This window comes from Neomonachus schauinslandi, chromosome 5 (assembly GCF_002201575.2).
Source record: "Neomonachus schauinslandi chromosome 5, ASM220157v2, whole genome shotgun sequence".
NCBI classification, from domain to species: domain Eukaryota; kingdom Metazoa; phylum Chordata; class Mammalia; order Carnivora; family Phocidae; genus Neomonachus; species Neomonachus schauinslandi.
In genome coordinates, this window is record NC_058407.1 from 96,025,105 (window position 1) to 96,041,180 (window position 16,076).

Below are 16,076 nucleotides of genomic sequence, written 5' to 3' on the forward strand. Positions count from 1 at the left end.
TTGAGGAGGCAGGTTTCATCTTGCCAAGTGAATATACTGAAGCCATAGAAGGGCACAGGAGTCCAAGTTGTATGCAAGAGAGTTATTATATTGAATTTAAGTGGGATAAAGAGGAGACCAAGTACAGTGAGGATAATGGACAGTAAATATGTAGTAGGACAGATGTATTAGGGTTTCTGGTATTATAGGATATGGAATGTGTAGACCTACAGGAATTGACTTGGAAAAATAGGAGGTGGTGGCAAAAGAATGGGATGTGCGAAGTTGAGATAATAGAAGAGGTTGCGGTTACTGGTAATGAAACGGTTTATCAAAGCATGACCATGGGAGTGTGTGGCTGAGATGAAGTGGAAGATAAAGTGTTGGAGAAGATTTGTGGAACTATAAGGCCAAAGCAATAGAAGGATCGCCTATCTGTATTTTGAAATTGCTGAAAACTATGACAGGAATAGTGTTAGAAAGACAGTGAATCAGGAACCAAGATCATTGAAAATGAGGGGAATGACCCAGGTTCCAGGAGAGGACTACAACAATGAGTAGATGTAAATGACATAGTCCGATGCCATGAGCTTCAACACTAAGAGGCCACAAAAGGAAGAGAATGGTCTCTACATGGTAATGAGGCTCAAGGAGTCACACACTGCCAGGCCCTATAGAATGGAGGCTGGGGGGGGGAGAAAAAGACAGTCACCAACTGACTAAGCTGCAAGAGGGTATGTCAGTTCAGGGAATTCACTCTTGTGTCAAGGGGCCTAGTCTCTTTCTACCCATGGCAACTTAGCAAGCTGCTTAACCTCTCTGAGCTTCAGTTTGTCTATAATAGTATCTCACACCAATTTCATTCAATAGTATCTCATACAAATATATATATATATATATATATATATATATATATATATATATATATACAGAATATTCCCTAGAGGGAAGTTCATAGTAATAAATGCCTACATTAAGAAACAAGAAAGGTCTCAAACAAACAACCTAACTTTATACCTCAACGAACTAGAAAAAGAAGAATAAACTAAGCTTGAATTTAGTTGAAGGGAGAAAATAACAAAGATCAGAGCAGAAATAAATAAAATAGAAGCTAAAAAGGCAATAGAGGGTGCCTGGGTGGCTCAGTCGTTAAGCGTCTGCCTTTGGCTCAGGTCATGATCCCAGGGTCCTGGGATCGAGCCACGCATTGGGCTCCCTGCTCCATGGGAAGCCTGCTTCTCCCTCTCCCACTCCCCCTGCTTGTGTTCCCTCTCTCACTGTGTCTCTCTCTGTCAAAATACGTGGAAAAAAAAAAAAGGCAATAGAAAATGAAACTAGGAACTGGTTTTTTAATAGATAAACAAAACAAAACTTTAGCTAGATTTACCAAGAAACTAGGAGCTGGTTTTTTGAAAAGAAGCAAAACAAACAAACCTTTAGCCAGATTTACTAAGAAAAAAAGAGAGAGGACTCAAATAAATAAAATTATAAATGGAAGAGGAGATATTACAACTGATACCATACAAATACAAAGGATCATAACAGACTACTGTGAACAATATTTGGCAACAAATTGGACAACCTAAGAAGAAATGGATAAATTCCTATAAATATACAATCTACCAAGACTGAATCATGAAGAAATAAGAAAATGTGAATACACCAACTACTAGTAAAGAGATTGAATTGGTAATCAAAAACCTTCCAACAAACAAAAGTCCTAGGACCAGAAGTCTTCGCTGATGAATTCTACCAAACATTTAAAGAAAATTAACACCAATCCTTCTCAAACTCTTCCAAAAATAGAAGAGGAGGGAACAGTTCCAAACTCATTTTATGAAGCCAGCATTACCCTGATACCAAAGCCAGACAAGACAGTACAAGAAAAGTTCAGACCAAAATCCCTGATGAACAGAGATGCCAAAATCCTCAACAAAATATTAACAAACCAAATTCAACAGCACATTAAAAGGATTATACACCATAATCAAGTGGGATTTATTACAGGGATGCAAGGATAAGTCAACATTCACAAATCAGTGGAATATACCACATTAACAAAATGAAGGATAAAAATCATATAATCATCTCAATAGATGCAGAAAAAGCATTAACAAAATTCAACATCATTTCATGATAAAACTCTCAAACTGGGTATAGAGGGAATGTACCTCAAAATAACAAAGGCCATATATGACAAATCCACAGCTAACATCATGCTAAACAGTGAAAATCTGAATGCTTTTCCTCTAAAATCAGGAACAAGACAAAGATGCCCACTCTCACCACTTTTATTCAACATAGTACTAGAAGTCCTAGCCAGAGCAATCAGGCAAGAAAAAGAAATAAAAGGAATTCATATTGGAAAAGAAGAAGTAAAACTGTCTCTATTTGCAGATGACATGAAATTATATTTAAAAATCCTAAAAATCCCACCAAAATAAAACTGTTAGAACTAACAAATAAATTCAGTAAGGTTGCAGGATATAAAATCAATATAAACAAAAATCAGTTCTGTTTCTATACACTAACAACAAACTATCAGAAATTAAGAAAACAATCTTATTTACAATAGCATCAAAAAGAATAAAATACTTAGGAATAAACCTACTTAGGAATAAAATACTTAGGTGAAAGATCCATACACTGAAAACTCAAAAAAAAAACATTGATGAAAGAAAATGAAGAAGACAAAAATAAATAGAAAGCTATTCCATGGTCATGGACTAGAAGAATTAATGTTGTTAAAGTGTTCTTACTACCCAAAGCCTTCTATAGATTCAATGTAATCCCTATCAAAATTCCAATGGCATTTTTCACAGAATAGAAAAAACAATCTTAAAATTTCTATGAAACCATGAAAGATCCTGAATATCCAAAGCAATCTTGAGAAAGGAGGACAAAGTTGGAACACCACACTTCCTGATTTCAAACTATATTACAAAGCTATAGTAATTAAAACAGTATGGTATTGGCATAAACACAAACACATAGATCAATGGCACAAAATAGAGAACCCAGATATAAACCCACGCATATGGCAATTAAGCTTTTAAAAAGGAGCCAAAAACATATAATGGGAAAAGGATAGTCTCTTCGATAGATGATGTTGGGAAAACTGGATTGCCATACGCAAAACAATAAAACTAGGCCATTATCTTACACCATACACAAATATCAACTGAAAAAAAGGTCTTTAATCCTAAGGACTTGAGCATAAGACCTAAAACCATAAATCACCTAGAAGAAAATATAGGGGGTAAGCTCCTTGACATTGATCTTGGCAATGACTTTTTTGATTTGACACCAAAAGCAAAGGCAACAAAAGCAAATATAAGCAAGTGGGACTACCTCAAACTAAAAATCTTCTGCTCAGCAAAAGAAAGCATCAACAAAATGAAAAGGCAAACTACAGAGTGGAAGAAAATATTTGCAAACCACATATCCAATAAGGGGTTAATATCCAAAATATACAGGGAACTCATACAACTCAATAGCAAAAAGGGAAATAACCTAATTTTGAAATGGGTAAAGGACCTGAATAGACATTTTTCTAGAGAAGACATATAAATGACCCTCAGGTACATGAAAAGGTGCTCAGCATCACATTGCTAATCATCAGGGAGATGCAAATCAAAACCACAATTAAATATCATCTCAAATCTGTTAGTATGGCTATGAAAAAAAGAGAAAAGATAACAAATACTGGCAAGGATGTGGAGAAAAGAGAACACTTGTACACTGTTGTTGGGAATGTAAACTGGTACAACCACTATGAAAAACAGAATGGAGGTTTTTCAAGTACTTAAAAATAAAAATACATATGATCCAGGAGTACCCCCTCGGGGTATATATTCAAAAGAAACTAAATCATTATCTCAAAGAGGTATCTATACTCCAATGTTCTTTGCAGCATTATTCACAATAGCCAAGGTATAGAAACAACCTAAGTGTCTGTCAAGAGGTGAATGGATCAAGAAAATATGGTGTATATTACATACAATGGAATATTATTCAGCTTTTTATTTTTTTAAAAAAAGATTGTATTTATTTATTTAAGAGACAGCAAAAGCAAGAGAGAGCACAGAGGGAGAGGGAGAAGCAGACTCACCGCTGAAAGCTGAGCCCAATGCAGGGCTCGATCCAGGACGCTGAGATCATGACCCAAGCTGCAGGCAGACACTTAACCGACTGAGCCACCCAGGCACCCCTATTCAGCTTTTTAAAAAAGGAAATCCTGTCATTTGTGACAATATGGACAAATCCGGAAAGCATTATGCTAAGTGAAATAAACCAGAGAAAAGCAAATACTGCATAGTATTGCTTTTATGTTGAATCTCAAAAAAAAATTTTTTTTTTCAAGTCAAACTCATAGAAACAGAGAGTAGAAAAGTGGTTGCCAGTGGGCGAGGTGTAGGGGAAATAGGGAGAGGTCAGTAAAAAGGTAAAAGCTTTCAGTTATAAGATGAATAAAGTCTAAGGATCTAATGCATAACATGGTGACTATAGTTGATAACACAATATCATATAATTGAAATTTGCTAAGAGACTAGAACCTAAAGTGTTCTCACCCAAAAAAAATATTATTAAGGGTAAATATGTGAGGTAATGAATTAATGAATGTGATGGGGGATCCTTTCACAATATATATGTATATGAAATCATCACATTGCATACTTTAAATATTTTACAGTTTTGTCAATTATACCTCAATAAAGCTGAAAAAAAACAGTTTTCTCGTATTTTTAGTTTAAAAAAACAGGTATGTGGAAACTGTAACATCACATTTCTACAGAATATGTTGTTGATTCAAGGTATCCCACTAAAAGCAACTTTAGAGGGTCCCGAAATCCTGCCAGTGCCTTCTGTGTTAGTCCAGTTTCAGTTAGGTTCCTTCCATTAAATCCTCTTGGCCCCTGGATACCACCTTTTCACCCTGGCATGAGAAACTGATCTGCCAGTCCATTTTCTTCTGACCAAAGAAATGTGACAATTCACCCGCTTTTAAAAGTTGTCTTTTCCTGAGTTTCAGGTGAAGCAGACACACATTGTTCCCAAGTGACACGTGAGGCGATATGATTGATACCCTTTAAGTCACCATCAGTGATTCTCTAGCCCTTCAAGGCCTTGGTGATGAGTCCTTCCCAGCTCTGAAGTCTCTGATGATGATTCATTTAGAACCCCTCCCTGCCATTCACTCAGAGAAATGATCTCGTAGTAAAGTTAACCATAACCATCCTACTGCATAAGGCAGTAACAATGAGGGGATTCTGTCACTAATACCCCAGGTCATCTGTAAAGGAATAACCCAAATAGACTGAAGATCCTGGCATAGATGGATTTCCTTTATCTGTTACTTGTCTGATTCCAGGTTATTTTTTTCTATTATCTCAATTATTTAAAAAGAAAGTTTCTACATCATGAGAAAGTTTCTTAGTATTTTTTCAATTCTTTTTTTCTCTAGAGGAATCACCCTTCTCCCACCCAAAACATTGTAGTCCAGGTTATACTGTCAATTCCATTGCATATGTAATGACAGCAGGTAGACAAAAGTGGTTATGAGGTACAGTTAAGGAATAATGTAAATGGCTTTATGCTGCTTGGTTGACTTGACACAGTCCTTCCAAGTTGCCTTATTATAATTCTCCTTTGATTCTTCAGAACTTTCAATTACAGTTCTGTTTACTTCATCATGTATTAACCTTCAGTCTAAGGTCAACTGTTGAATTTAGCCCTTTTGGTCTACAAAAAATCAAAGTCCTTTCCAAATACACACCTTTTGGCTTCTGGTAAAAACGCCTCTCTTGAAAGCCTCATGTCCCATCCAACAGACCAGAGTCTTCCTGAACTCCTACTCTTACTCTCAGTCCGTGGCTTTCATAAGACACCTTGCTGGGGCAACCGCCACCCTAAAGAGGCCTCCTGTCCATAGTTTAAAAATACTTAGTCTCAATTGTGTGGCCATTTTTCATTACTAATCAATCTGTGGTGAGAAAGAAGGTTTTTTTTAATCTCCATTCCCTTGGGGAAAAAAATAGAAGGGAGAATTTTTGGGTCCATCCTCACCAGAATTTTCAGCTGTAACGTCTTGGCACAGAGTTTAACCCAGAGAAGACATTGTTGCCTGACTGACAAATTGATCAAAACCACGAGGCAAGCTGATGAGAGCATGTTCAATTTCTCTTTTTTCTTTTTATTAAGTTGTAATATTGTATTATACAAAAAAATATTATATTATACAAATGTATTAAAAGAAAATTAATTTTCAGAAGATGTCAAAACAACTTATACCTCAAAATTGTATACTTAAAGATCTTAAACAGCCAATTCTGTATGCAGACTTCTGAATGAGGTTCAGGTTTGTTTCATAAGTTTTAAAAGCAAAATATGGCACCTTGTGTTGATGATGTTCATGCTGATCCACAATAAATCTCAATTGGAAGAGAGGAGAAAATCTGAAATCCCTGTTTTCATGACAATTCAATATGAACTGCTAGATGCCTGAATCTCCAAGACACAGCCTTTCATCACCCTTCTCTGGGGCTCAGGTCTTGATGTGGAATAAGACAAGTCAGCCAGAACTGGGTTATAACCATGATTTATTAAAAGTAGATAGTAGACACTGAGTATGATAAAGTAAATGGAACTTCAAACAGGTAAAGAGGAAACAAAAAAATCAAGGGTATGCCCAACAATAAATTTCAGAGTCAGAACTGTAACATCAGGCAATCATCAGGAAAGGGGACTCCCTATGGAACAGTGCAAGATAGGAGCACCTTTCTCATGTTGTTATCCACAGTTGGAATTCAAGGGAGAGGACCCCACAGAATCAGACCACACCAAGTGACCAATACGATGTAATGATCAAACACTACTTCCAGCTAGGTATCCCAATAATCAAGTTCTATTTAAATCATACTCCCAAATCTTCTCTCAATCATGGTGAAATAATGGGAATATTGAGAGGAACAGAAAGCAACAGATTGGTCATAGCCCTTGGAGAGGCTGGTAGTGTATGTATGGATTAGTCCATTCTGGGGGTACTGTTTTCCCGTATTGTCTTCGTTATCCAGTCAATGTAGTTCTGCACTCTTGTGTAGATTCCATACGTTCCACACTGGGGGCCCCAGGACACCAGACCAGCTACATAGAATTTGGGGGTCTCTTCATTGGGAACCCGTAGAGCAAAGGCTCCACCACTGTCCCCTTCACAGCTATCAACACCCCTCTCTCCTCCAGCACAGATCATATTATTAGTGAAAACATAGGAATTTATATCCACTTTGACATTTTTGCCTTTGATCTCCCGGCACTTTTCTAAGGGAGCAACGGGTAACATTGCCCCTCGGAGCAGGATCACATGATCTCTTACCTTTGTTCGGCCCCAGCCTGAGATCATTCCCAGGTCTCCCACTGAGGGGTTGTATTCTGAGGAGGTGCCTGGCAGGCAGATGGGGGAGACAGTGGGTCCCATTTTCACTGGCTCTTTCAGCTGCACAAGTGCAATGTCATTGTTGAAATTCTTTCGTGTTTCTGGGGCATCCAGGAATTCCCAACCCGGATGAATAATTACACGCTCAGCAGTGAGCATCTGGGCTTTTGCCAGTTCTGAGGTGACCACTGAGGTGGACCCAACGTACATTACTGGGTCACGGTTTCCCTCCACGACGTGGGCAGCTGTCAGCACCCAGTACTCATCGATGAGAACCCCACCAGCCCATGGGTTTGAAAAGAAGACTTGCCAGGGGAAATTTTGAATCTCTGCAATGATTCCTCCAAATATCCTCTGTGTTCCTCTAAAGGGCTTACTGGGAACACCACACACTAGGAAGGAACAAGAACAAGGTGGAGAGAGAGGAAGAAATAAATTGCTGGCCTCCTGCAAATCCTCCAACCACTCAAAAACCTGCCAGGCATCAGAATTCTCTAGCACAATATAGCCAACCCTGTATTTGGTCAACCATCTCAGTACCAGGTTCATCCTGAATGAAATCACCAAACATCTCCCCCTCACTTTTCCAAAGCCACAGGCAGGCTTGTGGAAGAGACTTCCTAGGTTCAGCATGGGACAGGGGCCCAACTGGAAACAGTGCTGGGAAATTCTTTCCTCATACAGATGGTGGAGGAGGCAACATCCCACCTTCTTCTGATGCCCACATGGAGTGTTTATCACCTTCTTTACTGAAGTCCTAATTGCAGCTGAGTCCCTCCTAGCAGTCCATGGAAGTAGGACAAAGAGAGGGTTCTCTTCTTTCCTCTTTCATTTCATTCCCCACTGATTGCAGATTTGATTACTTTGCCATTACCAAATACAACTAAAATGGAATTTTATTCCAGATGAAGTCAGCTTACCTAAATCGCTCAGCAATCAGCCTGAATAGACTCTGAGGTGAGCATAAAAGTCTTTGGACCCAGACAGACCGGGGTTCAAAGTCTACTCCTGCCTCTTACTAACTCTGTGACCTTGTACTCAGTTCACTCATCTGTGAAATGGGACTAATCATATCTCAAAGGGTTGTTGCAAGGACTGGAATGAGATAATAAATGCAATTAACTAGCTCAGCCCCTAGCTGTTACTACCAGAACATTATTATTCTGGCTTTGCCTGAAAGCCTTCTTCTATCCAATTGTGATCTGTCTGCAACTCGTTTCTTGATGCCAGATAGACTGTTGCCAGATAGACTTTTTACATAATAACTGGGCTAGTCAACTGGTCTTGTTTCTGTGTGTGGATTCCTCACTCTCACTTTTCAGGTCCTGTTTTTAGCAATTCTACATCCCCTTACTACAGCTACATTACCAAACTTAACTGGCCCAGAATCTGATATCATCACTGGTTAACTTTCTATTTCCTGTCAGTTGGCCTGACTCAATGTTGGAGGAATTCCCCAAGGCCCTGGCAAGCCCCCCAGCCCAGTGTTGTCTCCACCTCTAGACTAGACTCAGCTAGACCCAGATTAAGTCCTTTCCCAAGAGGACTGCAGCTACTTTCAGAGAGTGGCCCCATACACCGGCACCTGAGTCTATGGTCTGTCCCCGAGACTGAGCCCTCATTACCTGGAACACATTTTGGCAGCTCCGTGCCCAGCAATTTGTTCACCCAGCTCCCGTTGCCAGCGCAGTGATACTCTCCTGGAATAGCACAAAGACACACTCACCACCACATCTCCTCTTTTCCATTCCCCCTTTCATGCAGAGCCTCAGCTCCTCTGAGATTTGAGGAGGGGATCAAATCAAATCAACTAGAAAAGAATCTTGAGGACACCCTCTACACAATGCCTCTGGCCTCTATCCTGCCAAGGGAGGAGAAGGAACAGTTTCCGAAGCAGAAGAGGGTTATGGCAGAAATTAGAAAAATGCTTCAAGTGGGAAAATAAATTAAATTAAATTAAAAGTGGGGCACCTGGGTGGCACAATCGGTTAAGGGTCCCACTCTTGGTTTTGGCTCAGGTCACGATCTCAGGGTCGTGAGATCGAGCCCCATGACAGGCTCTGCGCTCAGCTTGACATTCTCTCTCCCTCTCCTTCTGCCCCTCCCACTCGCGCTCTCTCTCTCATTCTCTCTCTCTGTCTAAAATAAATAAATAAATCTTTAAAAATAATAATAAATTAAAAGCAATAAAGTGGTACATATTGTGCCTTTTCCAGTCCTTCACCTAGTACTAATAAGGCCTCTCCATCGAGAAAACCAGTCACATAGTATTGGTGACTTGACACTGGAAGCATTACTCCTGTATGTTCTACATTAAATAATTGGTCAAAAGCTGGGTAACCACATGAAAATGGATATTGTAGGGGGAATTTCTGCCATAGTTGTGAAGCTGAGCTCAGTGACCTCTGTTATTCCCTATGGATGATCCTATATCCCCATAGGAAAACTGTATCTTTAGACTAAGCCAAGAGGATAAAGTCCATCCCATCCTTCATTTCTCTCCAAACTCTCTTCCAACCCAGAAAGATTGTTCTATTCCCTTTCCAGCACTCTTATTCTTTCACCTCTTTTCTCTAGTCAAAGAAACCTACCACTTTCTTCATCTTCCATGTAATAATATGGCTCCTCACAAGTGTAATGAATGACAGAACCAAATAAAGTATGTTCTGGATCTTCGACTTTACCATTCTGAATGGGTTCAGGAGAGCCACAGTCCACAGCTACAAGAAGAAGGCAGGAGAGTGATGGTTAGGATAGTTACATCCTACTAGGAAGAGTCACTGAGCCAGTTCCATTCTCCCAGCCGTGTCCCTCACTCCTTCCCACCCCCCACGTCCATAAGCGCACCTGAGATGAATCTCCCCAGACCACTGAGTCCTGCCAATTCAGATAGGCCCTTGAAAGCTACAAGGAGGAACCTGCTTCTCAGTGGTTGGTGGAGGATCCTGCAGAAGCCAGGAATGGACTTCTATAGTTCTACTAACTCTACCAATTCCATGGCCTCTTTCTTTGAAAGAAACCTGCTAGTCTGGCCAGTCTGGGACCAGATCTGGGCTGGCACTTCATGGATGGCTTCCCTTCAAAAACAAAATCCATGGGGTGCCTGGGTGGCTCAGTCGACTAAATGTCTGCCTTTGGCTCAGGTCATGATCCCAGGGTTCATGCATCAGGCTCCCTGCTCAATGGGGAGCCTGAATCTCCCCCTCCTGCTCCCCCTGCTTGTGCTCTCTCTCTCTCTCTCTGTCAAATAAATAAATAAAATCTTTAAAAAAATCCAACCCACTCTCTCACAAGCCTAAGAGGAAAACATGAATTTGAATCTTGATGAATTGATCTTTTAATTCCCATCAAAAGGGTGGGGGGAAGAGTCCCATTTTAAAAAAATACATACGTTGACATTTCAGTCTGGAATTACTCCACTTTCCATTACTTTGACAAGCTGAATAGAAAGATGTCGAGCCAACACTTCCCTGGAGAATAATACACATCACCATTAATTTATAAGGAGAGATATGGGAAATCAAAGTCAAAAATGAAATTGATCTCTGGCCTTGGATCAATGAGGAGTTCTGACCACAAGAAGCTTGGGGACATCTTAGTAGAATGACCCAAAGCACCCAGAAGTTAAAGCTAAAAGACAACTTTGCCCCAGCATATCAAATCCCCTTCCCCAGGAAGACTAAAGGCAGAAGGAGAGTGTCAATCTGGCCATGACTCACAAGGAAGGACTAAAGATCCTGAGGTGTTCTGTTTGTGGAAAAGGTGTTAAACCTTGCTCAAACAAGGACATTCAGTAAACCATTAGACAATTCCAGTATGCTCATCCTGATGTAAGGATTAGGGAGAAGACCCTAATAGTACTTTACCTGTACAACTTCAAACCCTTCCAGACAGGTTATCTTTACCACATCTTTGAACACATATTTTGCTTTCTCAGGCTCCCAAACAGAATTGGCAGTGACTTCTTTGGGACAAGGAATTGCTTGGAAAGGACAGAAAAAGAAAAATTACCAAAGAGTTGGAGAAACTCTATTCTATTTATATCATCCTCACACTTTCTGAAATCATTCAGTAGTCCTTAATCCTGAGGCCTAACATTCCAATGGAGATGTCTAAAATAATATGGTATTACATATTCCAGGAAGTCATTGAGCCAGTTCCATCCACCCAGCCATGTTAGTACATACTAACTAACCACCCCAAGTTGTCTGCACCTGCAAGCCCAGTTGAAGGATTCCTAGAGGCTCAGGCATTTTTACAACCACTGACAGGTTTAGATCTTGCTGAAGAAGTGAAATCTCTCAGGATACCTAGCCATATAACAATCTACCTGTTTGGATCTTACATTGTCCAAGGACTTTGGTAACACCAAAGAGCAACTTCTAGGTTACTCACGATCTCCATGGTAACGAAGTTTCCAGCCCTTTTTTTTGCCCTGTTTGGTCAGTTTGGAAGATGACATTAAGAGTGTTACTCTTAGTTTCAATATTTAGTGGCTCAGAGAATCCATTACCACAGTAAGGACCAAACTGCTTGTCTCTTGCAACAAACTGAAAAGAAATGAAATGATGAAATCAGCAGAGAGAAAGAACTAAAAGAAAGAGGTAAAATGGAGGGGATAAGAGTAAAGGAGGTAATGAAAGAAACATAAAATAAGAAGGAGGGGAAGAAAAGAGGGGACAGAAAGAAAGACAACTTGTCTTTGAGGAGAAATCTCTCTGTGTGAGTTGGAAGGAAAACTAATCATCACGCACAACTAAACTGTCAGGGCAGTGGCCCTTCGAATCAGCTGGTTCCACATCAAAATCTTCTCTCCGCATAGTCACCACCACTTGGTATCCCTCCTCCAACAGGATCTGATATTCACACCTTGAGTTCTCTGGGTATGGATTGGGATAATTGGGACTTGCAATCTCCCCAATCAGTGTAGTGAATACATCCCCACTGCAATTGACTAAGGGAGAAAAAGAAAGGAAAAAAAAGAGGAATCAAATATAGGGTCAAGGAAAGGAGATCCTGCCCCATTCTATGACTCTTCTCATGAACTGAGCATCCCTGACTGGAGCCCACATGCCACAATTACACACCCGATACAAATCAATAGAGATACCCAATGCCTGTTGGGTTTCCATCACATTGTTTATGATAGAGCCCCTCAAGGTTATGAACAGTCCCAGGTAGACTCTTCACAGGCATCTATCTCTCCTCTCCAATTATTTAACTTGACCCTGTAGTCTTGTCTTCCTCCACTCTTGTGGCTCCCCCACAGCTTATGGGTAACTAAAGATAGGTGCCAAAGCAAGGCTGAGGCTAGTCAGAATTGGAAGGGTCAACAAAGCTATAACTGAAGCCTCAAGCCACTCCAAATCCCAGGGAACATGCACCCCACTTGATGCCAAGCTCACCTCCACAATTCTTCGTATCATCATGGAGGAAGTATTCTGGGGGGCAGGAGCAGAAGTAACCACCAATGAAGTTGTTGCAGAAGTGGCTACAAGGGGCATCTGCAAAGTCTGTGCACTCATTTATATCTAGAAAAAGTAGAGAAAGATTGAAGTCAAGAACAAAGACATAGAAGGAAGAATGAGTTTAAACCCAAAACTACAAGGGTAATAAAAATTAGGAAAGGCCTATTGCTAACATGAATGAATGAATCACATTTCAGGATGGTATTATTCTATATTACTCTCCATGATTCTGATTCTGGAGTTGAGTCCTGTCATTGCATGGCTATAAGGGAGCTCTCAATGCCAGAGACCCTTGGCCTTTCTCACAAACAGAGCATTTCAGTTCCAGAGACAACACTCTATAGGCTAAACATGATTAAATGTCTTCTGAGGGGAAGTGCAATCAGTACGCTTACCACTTTAGAGGATTTGGGTATTTCTGTCAAATCCAAACAATAGTTTGGCTTTATGAGATGTTCTAACTTCACTTTAACCTAGAGTTAGGTGTAGAAGCACACAGAACTTGAAGGTTTGTTTGCCATTGGATGGGTTTGAATATCATGCATTCCTCTTGTGATTCTTGGCAAGTTACTTAACTTCCCTAGTCCTCACTTTCTTTATCTTTAAGTGGAGATCATTATACTTAGCTTCAAGAGCTGAGGAGAAGATTAAGTTAATATAGATAAAATTCCTAATACAGTGCCCAATTTATAGTGGTTCTCAATAAGTTACTATTTATTACCTATTTTTATCATTATCATCATCATCACTGAGATATAATCTTGTGTTTGAATTTCACAAAGGCAATTCATGGACGTACCCAAGTCCAGTCAACACTTCATAAGAGTTATAATTATAAACAGAATCCTTATTCACGGAATCTCTCAGTGTTTGTTCTGCTTCTAATCTTTTAGCTGGATCACTAAGGAACATAGAGAAGGGTGAGCCTTACCTACAGCAACATAGTATGCAGCAAACCCAGTGAAACGCTCTTCATTGGAGAAGTCTGACTTAAAGATCACCTGGAGTTTATTGTATGGGACCTGGAACTCGTCCACAATTGGGGAGTTGGGATTCTTGCTGGTCCTCTGTCCACATAGTTTCCCTTCTTCAAAGTCTCCTGACATTATCTAAGAAAAGAGTCAAAAGGAAGCTAAGAAAGGGTAATATTTTTGGCATGGAGGTCACAGAAGGGGACAGAAAGAATAGAACATTCCACCACCACCACCCCAGCCCTATCCTTTATGTGCTTATTGTAATATACCTGCACTGAGTCATATGCGCAGTTCTCTGACAGTTCTATGTCCAGATGGGTGAAGTAGAGATGGATCCCATACCCTTCAGGAACTTCTATATCCCAAGATTTCTCTATGTCATTGGGGTATGCTTGAGGATAGTTAGGGGACAGGATCTCCCCATACATAGTAGGCTCAGCATAAATGGATGCCAAAAGGGAAAACAGCACAATGCACCTGAAAAAAAAAACACATGGAGAGGGGGGTGACCCAGGTACTGGCAGACTAGTGGAGTGCCCTAGCATTTGTCATGGGTAGAAGGGAGGGGAAAGGGAGGGAAATAGGTAGAAGGGAGGAGGGCAACAGCACATGGAAGAGAATCTTAGGCTGGAATAGAGCAAAAAGGCCTAGGTCAAGCCAAAACCTGGGCTTCAGATCTGAGCTGTTTTCTAGAGAAGATAAAGGGACTAGAGTCCATGTACATCTCTGTAGACTCGTGATCACTTACCACATCTCTGGCAATTTGTTCATCCCTGGTGAAGAGCACGCCTCTAGGTCCTGGCTCTCTGCACCTCTGGACTTTGGAGCAAAGGGGCGGCAGGGCTGGCTGTATTTGTCAAACAAACACAGGCACCTGCTTTGGTGATGGGGGTCACCTGGGGTTCAGTGTCACCTTCATAAGAGTAACACACAGGTTAAACAAAGCAATACACTGATCACCACAGGATGCCTGTCATCTCATACCTTCCCTGGTTCTACTTCAATTCACTTTCTAGACTAAAACTAGATCTTATCCTTCTCCCATTGCTTCTCTGGATCTTCTCCCAGTTTTCCAAAAAAAAAACATGAGCGCTTTCTCCCAATTTTCTTCCTCCTCTTCCCTCACCCCCACCAGTGACCCCTGCCCCACTCTATCAGTCTTTCTCCTGCCCTCACAAAACAATATCCCCATTTCCACTTAGGTTTTCAGGAGTCTTTCCCCATCATGACTATCCACCTAGGACATTTCTCCCTCCTCTTTTGGTAAAGATCCCCTTTATCACTTCATACCAGCTCTCTTTACTATGTTTATTATTGTACGTATTTCTGTTGGTGCTCCCAATGACCACTGATGGAGAGATGACCTTCTTTTACTAGGGGAAGGCAATGACCTTGGGAGAAGTGGTCTGAGACAGGGTTGTGTGGGGAATGAGGCAAAGGGCAGCTGAATGACAAGAAACACAAAAAGAAAGGAAAGGAAATGTATCCCCTCAATTTCCTACGTTAATTCTCCAGGGTTTGGGGTTTTTTCCTTTATTAAAAAAGATGAGATATCTTCCCATAGTTCCTCAGAGAGTCTTGCCAAAAATGTTTCTAACCCTGAAAACGATGGTAAGTAGTGGGGTAACCGCGAGGGGAGGGGGGAGGGCAACCCAAGAGAAAGAGGTTGCCTATATTCTGCCTTCTTTTACTTTGCTCCTTCCAGCCCTCGGTCTTTGCCCAAAACCTTCCCATGTGAAGTTCTCTGCCTTTCTTTTTCTTCCACCAAAGCTCTGCTCTTCAGCTTTTAAGGTTTTTACCTTCAGAAGCGGATGGGAACAAGTGGGTCAGTCCCTTCTCTCGTGCCAGTGGACATGCTGGGCAACCCTGCCGGCTCCCAGGGAGAGCAGCACCGGGCCTGGTCGCTCCCTCTGCAGGAACTCCGCCGGCCTCCCTGTCCTGGTTCTGTTCATCTGATTCTCTATCCCAGGGTGCATGTCTGAAATTCCCTGATCTAAACAAAGAGGGGGCTGGGAGACCATGACAAGGGAAAGGGTAACTCAGCCTCGATCTTGGAGCTCCCTCTGCTTTTGAAACAAGAACTGCATACTTCTGTCATGCCCGAGGTCCCTTCATCCAGGGCTCCAGGGGGAGAAAGAAGGAGTGGGGAATTCCACCGATTGCTTAATGTTCTTTTCCAGCCAAAGGGTGTGTTAGAGTTTTCAGAGAAGTCAGGTGATTTGT

At 41.0% G+C, this 16,076-nt stretch overlaps 1 protein-coding gene across 1 annotated transcript; it reads right to left on the minus strand.

The window, feature by feature from the left end:
* Positions 1 to 6,561: 6,561 nt before the first annotated feature.
* C1S (complement C1s) lies at positions 6,562 to 15,800 on the minus strand. Its single transcript, XM_044914939.1, is given in 13 exon segments — positions 6,562 to 7,803; positions 9,037 to 9,111; positions 10,003 to 10,131; positions 10,803 to 10,881; positions 11,278 to 11,393; positions 11,807 to 11,840; positions 11,842 to 11,961; positions 12,166 to 12,365; positions 12,817 to 12,942; positions 13,811 to 13,988; positions 14,123 to 14,330; positions 14,602 to 14,672; positions 15,653 to 15,800. Coding segments are annotated over 12 exon segments (2,088 nt in total). The 5' UTR covers positions 14,625 to 14,672; positions 15,653 to 15,800; the 3' UTR covers positions 6,562 to 7,003.
* Between the last annotated feature and the right edge of the window lie 276 nt (positions 15,801 to 16,076).